Source organism: Dipteris shenzhenensis, chromosome 7 (genome assembly GCF_047967505.1).
Source record: "Dipteris shenzhenensis isolate YYH24624 ecotype China chromosome 7, Dip_SZ_1.0, whole genome shotgun sequence".
Lineage (NCBI taxonomy): Eukaryota > Viridiplantae > Streptophyta > Polypodiopsida > Gleicheniales > Dipteridaceae > Dipteris > Dipteris shenzhenensis.
Window position 1 is genome coordinate 17,931,706 of NC_141602.1, and position 17,566 is coordinate 17,949,271.

At 41.5% G+C, this 17,566-nt stretch overlaps 1 protein-coding gene across 1 annotated transcript; it reads left to right on the forward strand.

Moving 5' to 3' along the window:
* Positions 1–8,915: 8,915 nt before the first annotated feature.
* LOC147900030 (synaptotagmin-4-like) lies at positions 8,916–9,386 on the forward strand. Its single transcript, XM_087376565.1, has one exon. It carries the CDS (start codon positions 8,916–8,918, stop codon positions 9,384–9,386), a length of 471 nt encoding a protein of 156 aa, XP_087232691.1.
* The last annotated feature ends 8,180 nt before the right edge of the window (positions 9,387–17,566 follow it).

Here is a 17,566-nt window from a genome sequence, read left to right on the forward strand (position 1 = left end):
ACCACATTTGCCACACCCTGGGGGACATTTGCATTCAAAGTAATGCCATTTGGCCTCACCAATGCTCCTGCCACCTTTCAAAGATTTATGCAGATGGTGTTTGCTCCTTATTTGGGGGATTTCTTAGAGGTGCTTTTAGATGATTTCTGTATATTCTCATCACGTAAGGAGCACATCATGAAGGTTAGATTGGTATTCCAAAGGGTCAATGATGCAAATGGCAGTCTCAACCCTGAGAAATGCACCATTGGAGCCACTCAAGGGAGGTTATTGGGACATGTTGTCTCATCTGAGGGCATCAAGCCTGACCCCGAGAAGGTAGAAGCCATCCTCAAACTCTCCCCACCTACAACCAAACGTCAGGTACGCTCATTTGTCAATCTAGCAGGATACTATCGCCGCTTCATTGATCAGTATGCTGCTTTGACACGGCCCATGACTATGCTATTAAAAGATGGGGTTGATTTCTCTTGGAATGAGGATTGTGATCATGGGTTTGCACAAATCAAGAATGCTCTGGCTTCAGAACCCATTCTGCGCAATCCAGACTGGTCAAAGACCTTCTATATCAATCCTGGGTTTGGTGAGCACACTCTGGCAGGTATTCTTCTCCAGCAAGGGGAGGAGGATCGGTTCATGTATCCCGTTCGATTTGCTTCTCGACAATTGCTCGACACTGAGCGACGCTATTCAGAGGCCAACAAGCATGCCTTGTCTTTGGTGTTTTGCATTGAGAAATTTAAGCATTATGTGGCTGGAAAGTCCTTCTTTATACTCACTAGCACTGGTCTTGCAAAGCAGGTTCTTCAATCACCAAATCCCATGGGCCGGTTGGCCAAATGGTTGGCAGTTCTACAAGAATATGATTTTTCTTTCAAAATTGTAAAAGGGGGTTGTTCCAACTTGAAGAATGCTTTGATTGATTTAGAGGAGTGCCTTGATGTAACCCTTGTAGCAGCCATAGAAGTTGGGGATCCTTGGTATGGTGGTATCTACAAGTTTTTGACCGCTTTCTCCTTTCCTTCAGAAAGTACTAGCTATGAGAGAAAGAAGATCCGCAGAGATAGTAGGCGCTATACCCTCCTTGATGGGGTGTTGTACCGTCAAGGCATGGATGGGGTACTCAGACGGGCCATTGATGCAGATGAAGTGCCTAAGGTATTGAAGCATTATCATGATGGATTTTGTGGAGGCCACTATGCCAGTGACTATACAGCTAAGAAGATTTTACATGCTGGATACTATTGGCCGACCTTGTTCAAGGATGTCACTTTGTATTGCAAAACCTGTGAACCATGTCAATTCTTCGGTAGGAAGGATTTGCGTCCTGGGCAACATCACCCAGTGATGTCCATCCATCCGGTTTCAGAAGTGGGGAATAGATTTTGTCGGACCCTTACCCATGACTGCCCGCAAAAAGAAGTATCTTTTGGTAGCCACTCAGTATGTCACTAAGTGGGCAGAAGCTATCGCCCTCTCTGCTGCAAATGGCAAGGCAGTTTCAAATTTCATATTTGAACGTATCTGCACAAGGTTTGGGACACCCATGGAGATAGTCTCTGACCATGGGAGTCCATTCTTAAATGAAGCAGTGGAGTTACTCATGGATCGCATGGGTATTGATCATCACACTTCTAGCATCTATTATCCAGCATCCATGGGTCAAACAGAGCAGACCAATGGCCTCCTCTGTAAAACCATAGGAAAAATGGCCGCAGGGAATAGGAGCCAATGGGATCAGAAGGTCGCTGAAGCCGTGTGGGCTTACAACATCACTCATAAAACATCTACAGGTCACACCCCTTTTGAGTTGGTGTATGGTACTGAGGCAGTTTTACCACTAGAGATAGAGATTCCGGCCTTGAGATTGGCGCAGGAACAGAGGATGACAGAAGATGAACGTGTAGAGGCCAGATTGGTACAACTTGAGAAGTTAGATGAGACCCGATGCCTTGCACTACACCAGACAGAGATCCAAAAGAATCGACAAAAGGCCCGATTGGATGCTAAGATTCGCAAGGGATGGGAAAGGCACTTTGCTGAGGGGGATGTTGTGCTATGCTTTGATAACAGATTGGACCACCAAATGGATAAGAAGTTTCTGCCACTGTGGGCTGGTCCATACAAAGTCATCGAAGAACGTAGCAATGGGTCTGTACAAGTTTAGGAGCTGCATGAACCATATGGCAAGAAGGTGATCAACAAGCGCTACCTCAAGCCTTTCTTTGTGCGTGATGGTCCCAGGCATGGAAATGCGGTGCATTCCCTGCCTGGGGGGGGGAACTGTTATGGATAAAATTTTCTAAGGAAAAAGGCATTAATATGTATGTGTGTTTGTATATGTGGCAATAGTATAATCAAATATGGTGTGCATAGGGCCCAAGGTTGAGGTGGCAAGGCATGACCATGTGCCACCCTTCCATGTAAGAGGACCCATAAGGTGTGTTGTACATAATCCATAATAGTAATGTTATAAAATGCAAGGTGGCATGGCCCACCCCTCCACCTAGGATGGAATAATTGAGATATGGCTCAAAGTCCATGGGAGAAGCAATATAAAATGGGTGGAGATGGCTATTATATTGAGTTATTCCCTCCATATGGGATAGGCCCATGTGGGGGAGGTATAGAAGGACAAAGAGAGCTAGTTAAATAATGGGGAAAGTAGGATGAGGTGGCAAGATTCCTTGTGCCAACCCTCCACTTGTCCTCCTAGAGGTTTGAACCTATTATAAAATTGGAAAGAGACCAAGGGAGTATCATAGACTTGAGATATGGGGCTTGATTTATGTGGAAAATGGAGGCAAAGGGTTGTCGCACACAATTAAGAGTGCGTACCCACCTAGCCCACATGGAAGACTTTTCCACACACACCATGCATGTGGGAGGATACATTAATGTGGAGAGACCCCCTCTTTTGGCTATAAAAGGAAGGGACTATTCCTTGATGAGACACGCTCATTCTTGTAAAGCCACCTAGCTAGTATTTTGATATTTCCCTCTCATCCCTTCTTTCCAATAAAGTATGGTTCACTTCCCTTGATGTCTACATCTCAACATTCCTCTTCCTATCATGAACATGCTTCTCTTCCCCCTCTCCCTTTCCCCTTGTGTCATAGTCTCCCTTTTCATTCCCTCCACTTCTAATTCCTTATTCACCCCTATGACATCCCTTCGCCCTCGTGATCTCCTTTTCTCTATGGCCTTTGAGCGTAGCCATACTTAGTCTCTAGCCTCTGATGTCGATAACTTTTCCGGCTAAAAGTGCCTAAGTTGACCAAGAGTCTTATTTCAGTGGGTCAGCTAGATGATGCTGGTTTTCACACCACTTTTGGCTTTCAGAGTTGGAAAATTCAAAAGGGCTCTATGCTTTTGGCCAGGGGTGCCAAGTGTGGGACTTTGTATCCCTTACATGTATCAGGGGTATTTGATCATGTTGTTGCAATAACCGAGCAGCCAAGCACTTCTTTGTGGCATTGTAGGTTGGGGGACATGAGCTAGAATGGAATGAAACTCTTATGCCGTTTGGGTTATAAACTGCATTTGAGTTTCTCTGATTTTGAATTTTGTGAGCACTGTCTCTATGAGAAGCAGACTAAATCAGCCCATAAAAGAAGGGGAAAGAAAGAGTTTAAAAAGCTTGATTTGGTGCATTCAGACGTATGTGGTCCCATGCCTACACGGTCATTAGGCAGGGCTAAATACTATGTGACATTCATTGATGATGCAACTAGGAAAGTGTGGGCTTATGCTATAGCTTGGAAGAGTGATGTGTTCCAGGTATTTCAGAAATGGCTGGCCTTGGTTGAGAATCAGTCAGGTAGAACGCTTAAATGCCTACGGACTGACAATGGTGGAGAGTATCTCTCTCATGACTTTCAGCATTTCTGTGATACACGTGGGATTAAGAGGGAGCTCACATCCCCTCGTACTCCAGAGCAAAATCCAGTTGTAGAAAAGATGAACCGTACCATTCAAGAAAGGTTGCAATGCATGCTTTCCAATGCAAGTCTTTCTGGTGGTTTTTGGGCTGAGGCAATGAAGACTGCATTGCATGTGATCAATAGATCACCTACTAAGAGTTTGGATGGTGGTATTCCTGAAGAGGCATGGAGTGGCAAGAAGCCCTCTTACTCTCATTTGCATATATTTGGGTGTGAGGCATATGCACATGTGCCAAAAGATCTTAGAAAGAAGCTAGATCCTAAGTCTAGGAAATGTATCTTTCTTGGTTATGGTGAAAGTGGAGAGATGGGCTATCGTCTCTGGGATCCAGAAGCAAAGAAGATCATATGCAGCCATGATGTAGTCTTCAATGAGAAGAAGATGCATAAGGCACCCATGAGGGATGTGGAAATGAGGAGAATCACTTTCCAGGATGTGAATCCACCTGCATATGTTGATAGATAGCAAGCTGTCCATGCACCAAATGTGCAAGACATGGTACCACCAAGTACTCCCACAGGTATACAATCAAGGGTAGATGATGGATCATCTATTGGTGGAAATGATGAGCCAAATGTGGCTGATATGTAGGTGGGACAGCAAGCTGAAATGCCCTTGAGAAGATCATCTAGAGTGTCTAGACCACCTGATAAGTTTGTTCCAGGGGTAGACTATGTGATGCTTACTGATTGCGGGGAGCCTTCTTACTATAGAGAGGCTATGATGTGCGAGGATCAACGCAAATGGGAGTATGCTATGCAATCAGAGATGAGTTCACTTATGAAGAATAAGGCTTGGGACTTGGTTTTTTTGCCACATGGAAAGAAAGCATTGCCATGTAAATGGGTCTACAAAATGAAGGTCACAGCTGATGATATGCCTAGGTACAAGGCCCGTTTTGTCGCTAAAGGGTTCAAGCAAGAGAAGGGTGTGGACTTTGATGAGATATTCTCTCCAGTTGTGAAGATGACCACACTTAGATGCATGCTTGGACTAGTGGCATTAGAGGATATTGAGCTTATGCAAATGGATGTCAAGACAGCTTTCTTGCCTGGGGATTTGCATGAGGAAATTTACATGGTGCAGCCGGAAGGCTTTGAAGAAAAGGGCAAAGAGCATTTAGTTTGCAAGCTAAAGAAGAGTCTTTATGGTCTTAAGCAAGCGCCTAGAGGAATGGTATCAGAAGTTTGATGCTTTCATTCAGTCCCAGGGTTTTAGAAGGAGTGAAATTGATCACTGCCTCTACACTAAAAGGGCTAAGGATAATAGCCTGATAATCTTGGCACTATATGTGGATGATATGCTATTGGCTAGCAAGAATACTTATGAGCTAGATGCATTAAAGGCCAAGTTGCATGAGGCCTTTGATATGAAGGATTTGGGATTTCCAGGTCATATTCTTGGTATGCACATCATGCGTGATTGGAGTAGGAAACTCCTTTGGCTTTCACAAAAAGAGTATGTTACAAAAGTATTGCAGCGTTTCAATATGGAGGGGGGGAAGTGAGTGAGTACTCCATTGCCTCCATATGTGAAACTGAGTCATACAGATAGTCCCAAATCAGATGAGGAAAGGGCCATGATGGCCAAGGTTCCTTATGCATCAGCAGTTGGGAGTCTTATGTATGCTATGATAGCTACTAGACCAGACATTGGATTTGCAGTGGGAGTTGTTAGCCGGTATATGGCTAATCCAGGAAAGAGGCATTGGGAGGCAGTTAAGTGCATCATGAGGTACATGAAGGGTACCAAGGAGATGTGCATTTGCTTTGGTAGAGGAGACATGCATGTACTTGGGTACATAGATTCAGACTATGCAGGGCATGTGGATAGTAGGAGATCCACTTCTGGTTATGTGTTCACCTTTGCAAGTGGTGCAGTGTCGTGGATGTCTCGCACAGAGAAGTGCATTGCTTTGTCTACCACAGAGGCTGAGTATGTTGCAGCCACAGAGGGTTGCAAGGAGGCTATATGGCTTGATTGGCTAGTGGGAGATTTGGGGATTCATACAGGTGTACCGACATTGCATAGTGATTCCATGAGTGCTATTCAGCTAGCACGGAATCCAATCTTTCATGCAAAGACCAAACACATTGAGGTCAGGTACCATTTCATCAGGGAGGTACTTGGAGGACAAGCGCATAGAGCTTGTCAAGGTTCATACGGATGATAACCCTGCAGATATGCTGACAAAGACTACCTAGTAAGCGGTTTGAGTATTATCGTGTATTGATGGGCATTGGATAGTATGCTCACTGGTTGTTCTCCCTTAAAGACACATTGTCCTTTAAGTGAGAGGTTGTGGGGGTTTAAGGTCACTGTGCCTTTACCCCAGTTATGTACAATACTCAAACACATATATAAATGAATGAAAAAGAAGATTAGGGTGTCCTGCACCCACCAAAACTTGTGTGGCTCTCTGTTTCTCTCTCTCCCTCTTCCGTTCTTGCTTCCGTTGAGAGCACTCTCATTCTAGCTCCCCATCTGTTGGTTGTTTACTTGTTGAATTGTTGATGTGAGAGTACTGGCTGGTTAATTGCTTATTACTGCCATTTTTGTCTTAAACAAGACATCATTAGAGGCTATTGGAGGTCAACATCTCTTGATGTCACATGGGTTTGGTTAGGTTGAGTGAGGACATTGCTTGTGGGTGTGCCTACCCTATGAGAGGTTAGGTTGGGCATGAGTGAGGGCCTTTGTTGTGTATGTACCCCCCCCCCCAAAAAAAAAAAAAAAAAAACCTGCGATGATTTGTTTTGGGTTCACTTGGAAATCCACATCATGGGAGAGGGGTCAATCCTCCTCTTAGCCTTTTGGTATGTAGTCCTTGAAGTGAGATGCATTTGGCAGGTATACATAGCTAGGGATTCATGTTCCCATTTCACACTTGATGAGTACTTATAGCCATATACAGCCCATGCATCAAAGTTTTGGCTCTAGATCTCATCCGAGTGTTGACTATGGACAACAGCCCAAGATTGATGATATGTTGTTCGAGGCATTGCACTCTTACTGTGCTTTACATGTGTTCATCTGCGAGGATATGTGTCACATGCACCCCTACACTTTGTGTGCAAGGTGACAACTGGATACATTGACAAGTGCTACTAGATCCTAGTTCAAAGACAATGAGGCACGAGCTGCGTAGGCCAGTCTAACAAGCCTTAAATCGGGTCCTTAGTCACTAGTATGAGAACTCCATAGGTTGGTGTTTCCATCTTAGGATTTAGCTAGGTCTAGGTCTCAGCCTAGAGTAGGAGCCCATAAGGGCACCCAAGGGTTGACCAAGAGAAGAAGACATGAGCAGCCAAGAAGGTGTCCCAAAAGGGGCCCCCAGAGGCAGCTCCTCATCAAGGGAAATGGCCTAGGAGAAGGCACCTCTTATAAGCTACCTTCTACCACTTCTTAGGCAGCCTGGAGGGATGGTTTTGAGGGCCAACAAGCTAGCTAGCCAATTGACCACCCTTGTGACCCTTGTGACTTATGTTATCTTCAATTTCACAGTTCACAGATTTGGTTACGTGTAACATAAAAGATACTTAAAGAGAGACCTCTCATGCTATCTGATAGGGTTGTATATACTCCACGGTTTGTGTTGTATATTGTAATTATTTTTGACACATTATGTTTGCATCAAGGATCTAATATTTCATCAAATATTCCAAAGATAATGTAGCTTCTACATAGCAAATACTTGCATGTAGTGAAGGTAAAAGAGATTGTGAGATAGACTATATAACAATTGGATGCAAATTTGTACAAGGACTTTAATTGGTAGATTTGTGCAAGTAACCGAGATGCTAGGGAAAACATGCTAGGATTGCGATAGACTCTTGAGAGCACTGGTAAGGAAAATAGCAATCCATAAATCACGCAAGTTGTGATGTTAAAGTTAAATTGCGACTCGATTATCCTAAATTATTACTAACCTTTAGAGTGCATTCCCATGTTGCAACCTTGGATTCAGGAGCTCATGTGTGTGGTGTTGTCATGTATATTTCTTGTCTTTATGCCAAGCAAAACAAAGCCGCTTTAACATCAGGAAACTCGGTGGAGTTAGCTGCTAGACTAGGTGAGTGCCTTTTTCATCCTCATTCATGCTCATAGAAGAAGATGGACTAGTCACTAGAAGAAGATGGATGGTGCGATGATGGACACTGTGGTACTATTTTGTATGGGAATGGACCCTTTGACCTTTTCCATCCAAAAAGAATTATGAAAATTTCAAATGAATGACTAAATTGGAAGCCTTAATGCATGCATGACAAGGCCACGTGGGAAATGCACTCTTAATCCAAAGAGACTAACTATGAAAATTTCTTCAGCCCTAACAAAGAAATTTATAGTCGGACGTAGAGTCCATTGCCATGTGCTTTGAAAGCAGAGTTCACCAAAAGTAGAGGTTTCATGTCAGGTGAATTGTTAAATTTAGGGAAAAACCTTAAAATTTTGGGAGAGGTCGTCTTTGAATTCCTAATTTTGAGGCCATTTTAGTTATATTTGGTGAAGAAACCTGCAAAATCTTGAAAAAAACCTCGTAGATTTTGGAGTTGAAGGTTTTTGTATTGGTAACCAAAAATTGAAAGCCAAGCTCTAATGCTGTAATTTTTCATTCATTTTTAGTAGAATAAATTTACTATTTTGGCGTGAAAATTTTAAGGCTGTAGTATGTAAATGCATGCATGACAGGTGCGAGACTGAAGCTAAAATTGGGAGTGAATCAATGTCCTCAAATAAAGGAATTAGTTGGTCAACAACCAGGCTTTGCGATTGTTTCTCCCATAATTTCGCCACAAACTAGTTAGAAAGCTAACGTGGATTGCACTTACGAGCCTTTCAACTATCAATATTCTGTTGGTATTGCTTCGGATCGCCCTTACATTCTCAATTATAGTTGTGCGAGTTTGATGATGCCGTTTTCTGATGTTTCTTTTCGTTATCACGTCGTCTCCCCAGAATGAGATCTCTCCATGGACAGCGCTCAAGAAGTTGAAGCTGAAGTTCCGCTCCCTGTGTGCGTCTTTTGCGCGCAGGACCTGAAAAACATGTGCTTCTTTGGGAAGATGAAGACCTACGCTGTTGCGTATATCAGACCGGACCGTTTCTATCACACGCAGGTAGTCGCCGGTGGCACCAATCCGGCTTGGAACGAGAAGCTCACAGTTCGGGTGGAACGAGCTCTCTTGAAAGTGGAGTCCAGTTCCATAACCATAGACATCTACAGCCGACGTCGTCTCTTCAAAGACAAGCTGGTCGGAACGGTACGAATCCTTCTCTCAAACGTGCTGGTTCCAGAACAGTTCAATCCGCCTCCGGCATCAAGCTACTTGATACGTCGACCCAAATCTGGGCGGGTGCAGGGCTTGCTCAACGTGCGTATTCTTCGGCCAACGAATATGTCCTTTGCCGAACAAATATGTCCTTTGCGGAACGATTCTTGAGACAATCCATAAAAGCAGAGGATTCAGCCACATGCGTCACCACGTTTGGTTTTTGTGGTGAGGCAACAGAGACCGCTCTGCCGAAGGCTTGAAAACTTGTTACGAGAACGTATGCAACAGTGTATTCTCTGAAGTAAATCAACAGAGAGCCGAAGGCTTGAAAACTTATTAGCTCATGATCAACACTGTATCTGTTTTTCCAACTTAATGGAAATGCATGCTTTAAAGATCACAGCAATCCATTGAATCCAAACTGCCCTTCGATTTTCGTCAACCCTTGTTGGTAATCGGTTGATCTTGGCTCTCAAGTAATTAGTGTGTGCCACTGTGTTTTAACATAAATCCTAGTCAATTCTGAGTAATGTATCCACACTTAAATTGAGGTTTCATTCCTAATTGTGTTTTACATTAATTATACTCCCTTGTTCCAACATATGGAGAGAAAGTGGCAAAAGGATTTCCTTTTATTTACCCTTACCCTTGCAAGTCTTTAAGGGCATCGTGTCCCATGTGCCAAAGGATAACAGGTGTCCCATGTGCCAAAGGATAACAGGGGCACGTATGATGCGAAAAGCAAGAATTGCATCATGGTTGGGTAGAGGCAGAGAACAAAGCGTATAATCTAATAAACCATAAAATTCTTGCTTAAGATATCTCATCACGTTGGGTAGAGGTAGAGAACAAAGCGTATAATCTAATAAACCATAAAATTCTTGCTTACAATGGCTATGAAGAGCCAAATGAAAGGGCAAACCATCATGAGGACAATGGTAGAGATGCTTAAGATATCTTTAATGACAAAGTAAAGCAAGAAATGGCTATGAAGAACCAAATGAATGGGAAAACCATGATCAGTAGAGATGCACTAATGATGGAAAATGGTAGAGATGTACTAATGATGGACAATGGTAGAGATGCAAAGTTACAAATGTAACTCCAATGTATGGCATTTTGATGGCTTGCTAGCTTGTAATAGCACAAACACCACAATGTAATAATGGCATTTTGATGGTTTGCTAGCTTGTAATAGCACAAGGAGTTAGCAAAATGGATAAGGCAATCTGCAAACATGATGTCCCCATTCATTGTGGCATTTTGATGGCTTGCTAGCTTGTAATAGCACAAGGAGTTAGCAAAATGGATAAGGAAATCTACAAACATGATGTCCCCATTATGGCATGGTCCAAATGATGAAAACATCTTTTCATCCCGAAATGGGCTAAGAGGTTAGTGAATGAGGCAAATGTTTCCCCATTATGACATGGTCAGGATGATGAAAACATATTTTCATCCAAACCAATTCCGAAATGGGCTAAGAGGTTAGTGAATGAGGCCGAGGACATTGTAAAGAGCATGAATCCTAGAAGATAATAGATAGTCTATACACATTGTGTGGCACAAGTTAGAGGACCTATAACTTCCAAGAGGCATACACTCCAAGGATGTACTCCAAGGAGTGGCTAGTATGCCAAGGATGTACTCCAAGGAGTGGCTACATGAGGCCATAGAGAAAAATATAATATGATGCTTTTGAAGGAGTGTTGCATGAGGAAAAGATGTAGTGAAGAATGATGATTTGGAGAAGGCCATAGAGAAACAATGTACTTAAACATGATGCTTTGGACATGAGGAGGAATTTCATAGGATACAAATGGATTTAAAAGATCAAGCATAAGACTAATGGAAATATAGACAAGTATAAGACAAGATTGATTGCAAAGGGGCAGGCTCAAGTGATTTCATCCTCAAGTGGAAGTAGGAGAATTTGATATCAGATTCAAGGATGGAAACCATACTTTCTCTTGTTTGCAACATAGGTCCTCACTTAGTGATTTCATCCTCAAGTGGAAGTAGGAGAATTTGATATCAGATTCAAGGATGGAAACCATACTTTCTCTTGTTTGCAACATAGGTCCTCACTTGCACTAAACAATGTTAAATTTGCATTCTTAAATAAAGAACTATAGAAAGACATAGACATGAAGCACCCATGAGGGATTATTTAGATGAAGGCTTGAAAGTTTACTACGTTGATTGAAGAAAGTAGTATATGGTCTCAAGAAACCATTATGGGCATGGTAACGCAGTTCATTGACACATATTTTACATAGCAATGGTTCACAAGAAGACAGGTTGATCATAGAGCATACATGAAGATGATGATATCCATGCCCTCAATCTTCACATTCATGCCCTCTATATCATGATATTCTATGAATGATCACATTATATCTAACGTTAAAAATGATCAAGAAGGTCAAAGTCAATCTTTGCAAACAATTTAAAACATATGGTCTTGGTTTCTTACATTATACTTCTTGCATTATGTTTTAGGTCTTGAAGTCAACTTTCATGATATAATTTGAACTCTTGAGCTTAAAGAAATGTGAATTTGTCAAGATGGAGTATTGAATATTTTTTAGTTAGACTTATGTTAGAACAATTCAAAATGTTGGATTCCATACACATGAGTACACCTATTGAGACCATGCATAAAATGAAGGAAACGAAGAGTCCAGCTAGTTCATAAGAAAATGGCTTGAGTCCAAACAATTAATACGTTTATCTACCAAGTGACTTTGACATATTTGGGCATTTTTATTTAGTACTTCTGGTGGGCTAATTTATGGAAAAGACACATGTCATAGGGTTAGCAAGACAAGAAATGATAAGCTATCGTATCTCAAAGATATCCAAAACATGTTGGTTGGTTTTTGTGATGTAGATTGGGGAGGTGATACTAGCTATGAAGAAGTTTTTTTAGGACATTGATGCAAATTCACACTATGTGTATTGGTCCAAGCAAGCAACCAAGGCCTTATTGATAGTAGAGGAAAATTATACCTATCTTGCATGATGTGCATGTGAGGGAGGCTATTTGTGTAACATGTGATGCAATTTCTGTAACATGTTTGCTAGAGGTACTTGAAGTTGTCCACGATGATCTAAAAGTGGTCTTTCATGACTTGCGCCATTGCATACAAGAATAAATGTCATGAGAGATCGATACTCATTAACATCTGCTATCATTTCATTAAAAAGAGACCAATCCATTGTTTCTCTGAGGACCACCTAACCCTTGCCTTGATGGAATCTTGAAAGGGTCATGTATCTTATCTTTCATCAATCTTTGTTTATTTTTATGTAGACCATCCAAGGATCAAGGAATTTTTGCATATAGGTAACTATTCCACTCTACCCATGTGCATATGGTGTTACATCTATATACAATTGCATATGTATATGAGACATACATACATATTACACACACACACACACACACACACACACACACACACACACACACACACATATCCTCTTTATCTATTATCTATTATCTATATATTTATCTATCTATGTGTCTGTTTATCTATCTATATCTATATATGTATATGTATATGTATATGCATATGTATATGTGTATGTATATTTATATGTATACGTATACGCATACATATAGGTATACATATATGTATATGTATATGCATACGTATATGTATATTTATATGTAGAGGTATTTGTATAGGCTTACATATATGTATATGTAGATGTATATGTGTATGTATATGTATATGTGTATGTATACATGTATATGTATATGCATATGTACATGTATATGTATATGTAGATGTATATGTATACGTATATGTATATGCATATGCATATGCATATGTGTGTGTGTGTGTGTGTGTGTGTGTGCGCGCGCACGCCTGTGTGTACACCCATGTACATCTGTGCTACATATTTGTGTATATGGTTGTATACATGGGTCTTAAGCTAGATGTTATAAGACCCTAAAGGACTTGGGTCATGTGTAGATAGTCCTTATGGACTTAGCGAAACCCTCATTGAGCTCCAATATATGATGTGTCATGTTCATCATTTTTAGTAGACAAGGTGTACATTTGTAGATAGTGTAATGGATTTATCTCTTCTCTTGTTACTCTTGTTATTTTTTGTTACATTTTAATAAGAATGTGTACATCCATATCTCCCTTTAGTATCATAGTGAAGGAGGGAAACTAGAACTTTAACAAGTACGACTTCGGTGTGTCTTAGTCTAAAAGATGATGTCTTTGCCAAAAAATTTCTCACTCAATCCTTTGGCATTAAAGTACCATTATAGTTCTAGACATCAAGTTTTAGTTCTTTTTTCCCATAGACCCCATGTCCCTATTTGGGATGATGCTCAATGATGATAACCCAATTATGGTGATAGACTACACACTTGCTCACCTCATGGGCTGCACGAACTTGTGGCATGCAAGCTTTCGCATGTGCTACCTATGGTAGCGGCGGTAAGATCATTATTTAGGTGCATTAGTTTGCCCCACACGGTACCTTGTTGTGTAAGGAAAGCCTTCTTGATTGGATCATATGGAACCATAGGATAGGGATGCATTATTTCATCGTGTCCTTCCTTTCTCTCCAAGCATCCATTTATGGGGTGCCCTCATCCTCCATCATCTCACAAAGTGTTTTGGCATCTTGTTTTGGGATTCTTGGGGCATAAATAGGCTCATAATTCTTTGTTCAAAGGAAATCTTGTCACTAGAAACAACAATGATGTGCACTTCATGGAAGGGTGCATAAAGGAGGTTAGTGAGTTAAGACCTCAAGTGTGACTTGAGGGGGGGGGATGCGTGCAATCCACACTTCTAGAGAGAACTAGTTACTTTATTCAAAACCTAGCCTTGGTATGAGATATTTCCATAAATTGAATAGACGGGAGGATGTCCGTCACCTTAATATTCTAGGGTTTGAATGGATAGACTCAAGTTTTGTAAACTTTTGATCACACTCAAGCATGAACACAAGTCAAATACGTTAACCTGCAAGGGAAGAAAAATTTTTTGCTACACATATCTGCTTTCTAATATCCAACACAAACAAGTCATGCATTCATAAAAAAGGACCAAAGACCATTCTTTAAATCCTTAGACAACAAATTTTTTTGAGGAGGCACTAAAAAAATTATTGAAGATAAATAAAATCATATGGATTGCTATAGGTTGAAGACATATATATTACATGACTAATATAGCCAAAAGTGACAAATAATTCAGTAAAGCTCCAAGAGGGGATACGTCTTACCAATTTATCTTTAGGATACCATCATAGGGTCCCACTCACTAGAATTGATATTTTATTGCCAATTTATCTTTAGGATACTATCATAAGGTCCCACGCACTAGAAGAGATTCAATTTTTAAAAATTCCCTAGCTATTATATTGTGCGCTTAATTATTTCTCATGTGTCTAGGACTTCGATAAAGAGTCCTAGACACATGAGAAATGAGTCACACTTGCAACTTCAAGATGGCACTCTCACCTATGTAGCGTTTTCTTTTCTTACATAGTTACACTATTGAAGTTTTGTCAAAAAACTTCAATAGTTACACTATTGAAGTTTTCTTTTCTTACATAGTTACACTATTGAAGTTTTGTCAAAAAACTTTTCCAATTTCTAGCGTATTTGTTGGGAACCATGGAGTTCCTTTAGAGATGATACAAATTTGGATCATCTCCTAGTAAATGATAAATTAGTTTGCAACACCTATGTGTCTAGATGTATTGAAAGAATTTTATTATTGAAGATTTCTTAAAGATAACTTGGATTTTTATAATAATTTGGATAATTTGAGCAATCTTTAGAATATGTCCCATTCCCTCCAAGTGTTTCAATTATCTTAGACTCATGAAACCCATAACTCTTTTGAAATCTTGGCCAAGAAGATCATGGATGTGAAAGGCTCTTGAAAGGGAGGGATGAGTGATGAAGAATTAGTAGTTGAATCATAAATACATTGGGTTAGGAGAGAAAGGAAGAAGAATAACCCTAGAAACTTAAAAGATCTCAGTCTGTATTAATCAATAGCATGTTGGTATTTAGAATTCTCACATCAATTTGAAGATCTATCATGCCATCTAAATACAAAGTAAATATACATTTCAAAAATGTTGAACTTGTTGAGAGTTCACGCTCAACATCATGTGATCATGTGTGCATAGCACCATCACGTGATCATATGTGCATGGCACTAACCTTTAGAGTACTATAAAGGAAAGGGTTAGATCTCCTAACCCTAGCCCTAACCCTAACCCTAAAGGGGTTTGTATATATTCTATTTTTTCAACTAAATCTATTGTATAGTTAGTCATTTGTGGTGTGCTCTCTAGTTGTGCCCTCTCTCCTCATCTCCACTCTTCTCCTCTCCCCTCTTCATATTTTGTCATGGTATCAGAGCGTGGTTGTCCCTTCCACTGAGGCGCCATCTTTCTTGTGAGAGTGATCGAGAGTTCATCTCAATTGGAGAATTTTTGTTCATTGAGTGATAGAGAGATTTCCGTTAATCTCTTTAGATTTCTAGAGTGTTTTCTTTGATTGCTTTGATAGAATTCTGATTGAGAGAGAGAGATTTGTAAGAGTCCATTGAGAGAAAGATAGGGAGAGTTCCCTGAGATCGCGATTTCAAAGAGGAAACTCTGACTTTGAGAGAAAAAGAGAGAGAGCTAGTTCTCAGAAAGATGGAAGATTGTATCTCAAGAAACACGCTTCAAACAGGATTGCCTTGACTCCACTATCGACTGCAATCTGAAAGATGCTGCCTCTTCAATAGTCTACAATAACTAGACTGTAAAGGTGCTCTACCAACATCACCTCCAAAGCTCTACAAGCACCGAGCGAGCCTTCAGTAGAGATGCCTTACTTTTTTTGCTGCCTTGGCCTCTTGGACCAAATGGTCTAATCCCAATATTCCTATTCTTCTTTCGCTCGCTGCACCTTGGCCCCATGCGCTTCTCGCTCGGCTATCTTAGTCTGATTCAGGAAGTCACTTGGAGAGCCGGTAGCCCACGACCTCACGTGATTGCAGCAAGATTGGCAAAGGAGGCAAGGAAGCTCAAGAGACCAGGATTGCTGCTTCATTGGAGCGGGACAAAGCTGAGAGTGAGAAGGCTGCCATCCTTCGCAAGCTGAAGAAAGAGCATATGAGACGAGCCTACACTCAGTTGCCATAGCCTAAATGACTGCTCTCCTGCGCATCACGCATCGCTCCAAGCCTCAAAGGCTTCGCCATCGTCGAACAACCGCTCTAATAAAGGCGGCCTATTTTCCAACGACTACTCAAACAACGACCTCCAGCGGTTGGTAGCATCGAGCTCTTAGCAGCAACCTGCAGCGCCTGCTCATGCTCACCTACAACAGATGGCTTCACCACGGGCTAGCTCCTCCATCAACGCAACTGGCAGCTTCCATTTAACGACCCCCAGTGACAGCACCCATGTGAGTTCTCCACGGCGGTGCCTCCATGAGCCCTGTCTCCACCAGCGCGTTGCTGATCGTCTCCACCATTGCCTCTTCACAGCACATCTCCAAGGTTCTCAGACCTAAGGAGATGATAGGTGGAAGATAAGATCTAACTAGGTTTAGGTTAGTTAACCCTAGGTTAGATTATGGTTAATCTTACCTAGGTATTGTTAACCCTGGGTCAATATTAGATAAGGCTCTCAATCTTTGACACGTGGCACAATTGCCACATCAACTTATCCACTGTCACATCAGCAAGTGCCACATCAGCCTTATATGACACGTCGGTAGTCCCGTGAGGCTACCATGTCACCCCTGCCAGCTCAGTTGCCACGTTACCTGCCACATCACTAGTGACACATCATCAGCCATGTCATCTGGCCACATCATCAGTGACACATCATCTGCCACATCATTAGGCCATGTCATCAGCCATGTCACCTTGCTGACATCATCATCTATGCCACCTCAGTAGTGCCACCTCAGCTGTCCAATCAGCACTAACCTCTGCAGGCACACACAGTGCTTCACAGTCACTGCATGTGACCACTTCTGCCACCTCAGCATAGGGCTTCACTAGCACACCTCTTGCTAGGCATAGTGCCACATCATCACTGCATGTGACCCATAATGACACATCATGATTGAGCACATTTGCACTCCTTTTGCCCCTCCACCTAGATCAAGTCATATCTCTTGATCCAGGAAGAATTTGAGGGTGCTCCAAAAAGGAAAGTCGCTCATTTTTTTGTGCTCTACATGTTCGTCACATCATGCGCACATTTCAGTGCAAGTTACACTCACATTTTAGCCTCGCTGACAAAACCACCTCCTTCATGCACATTTGCCTCTACATTGATGCATCTGACCA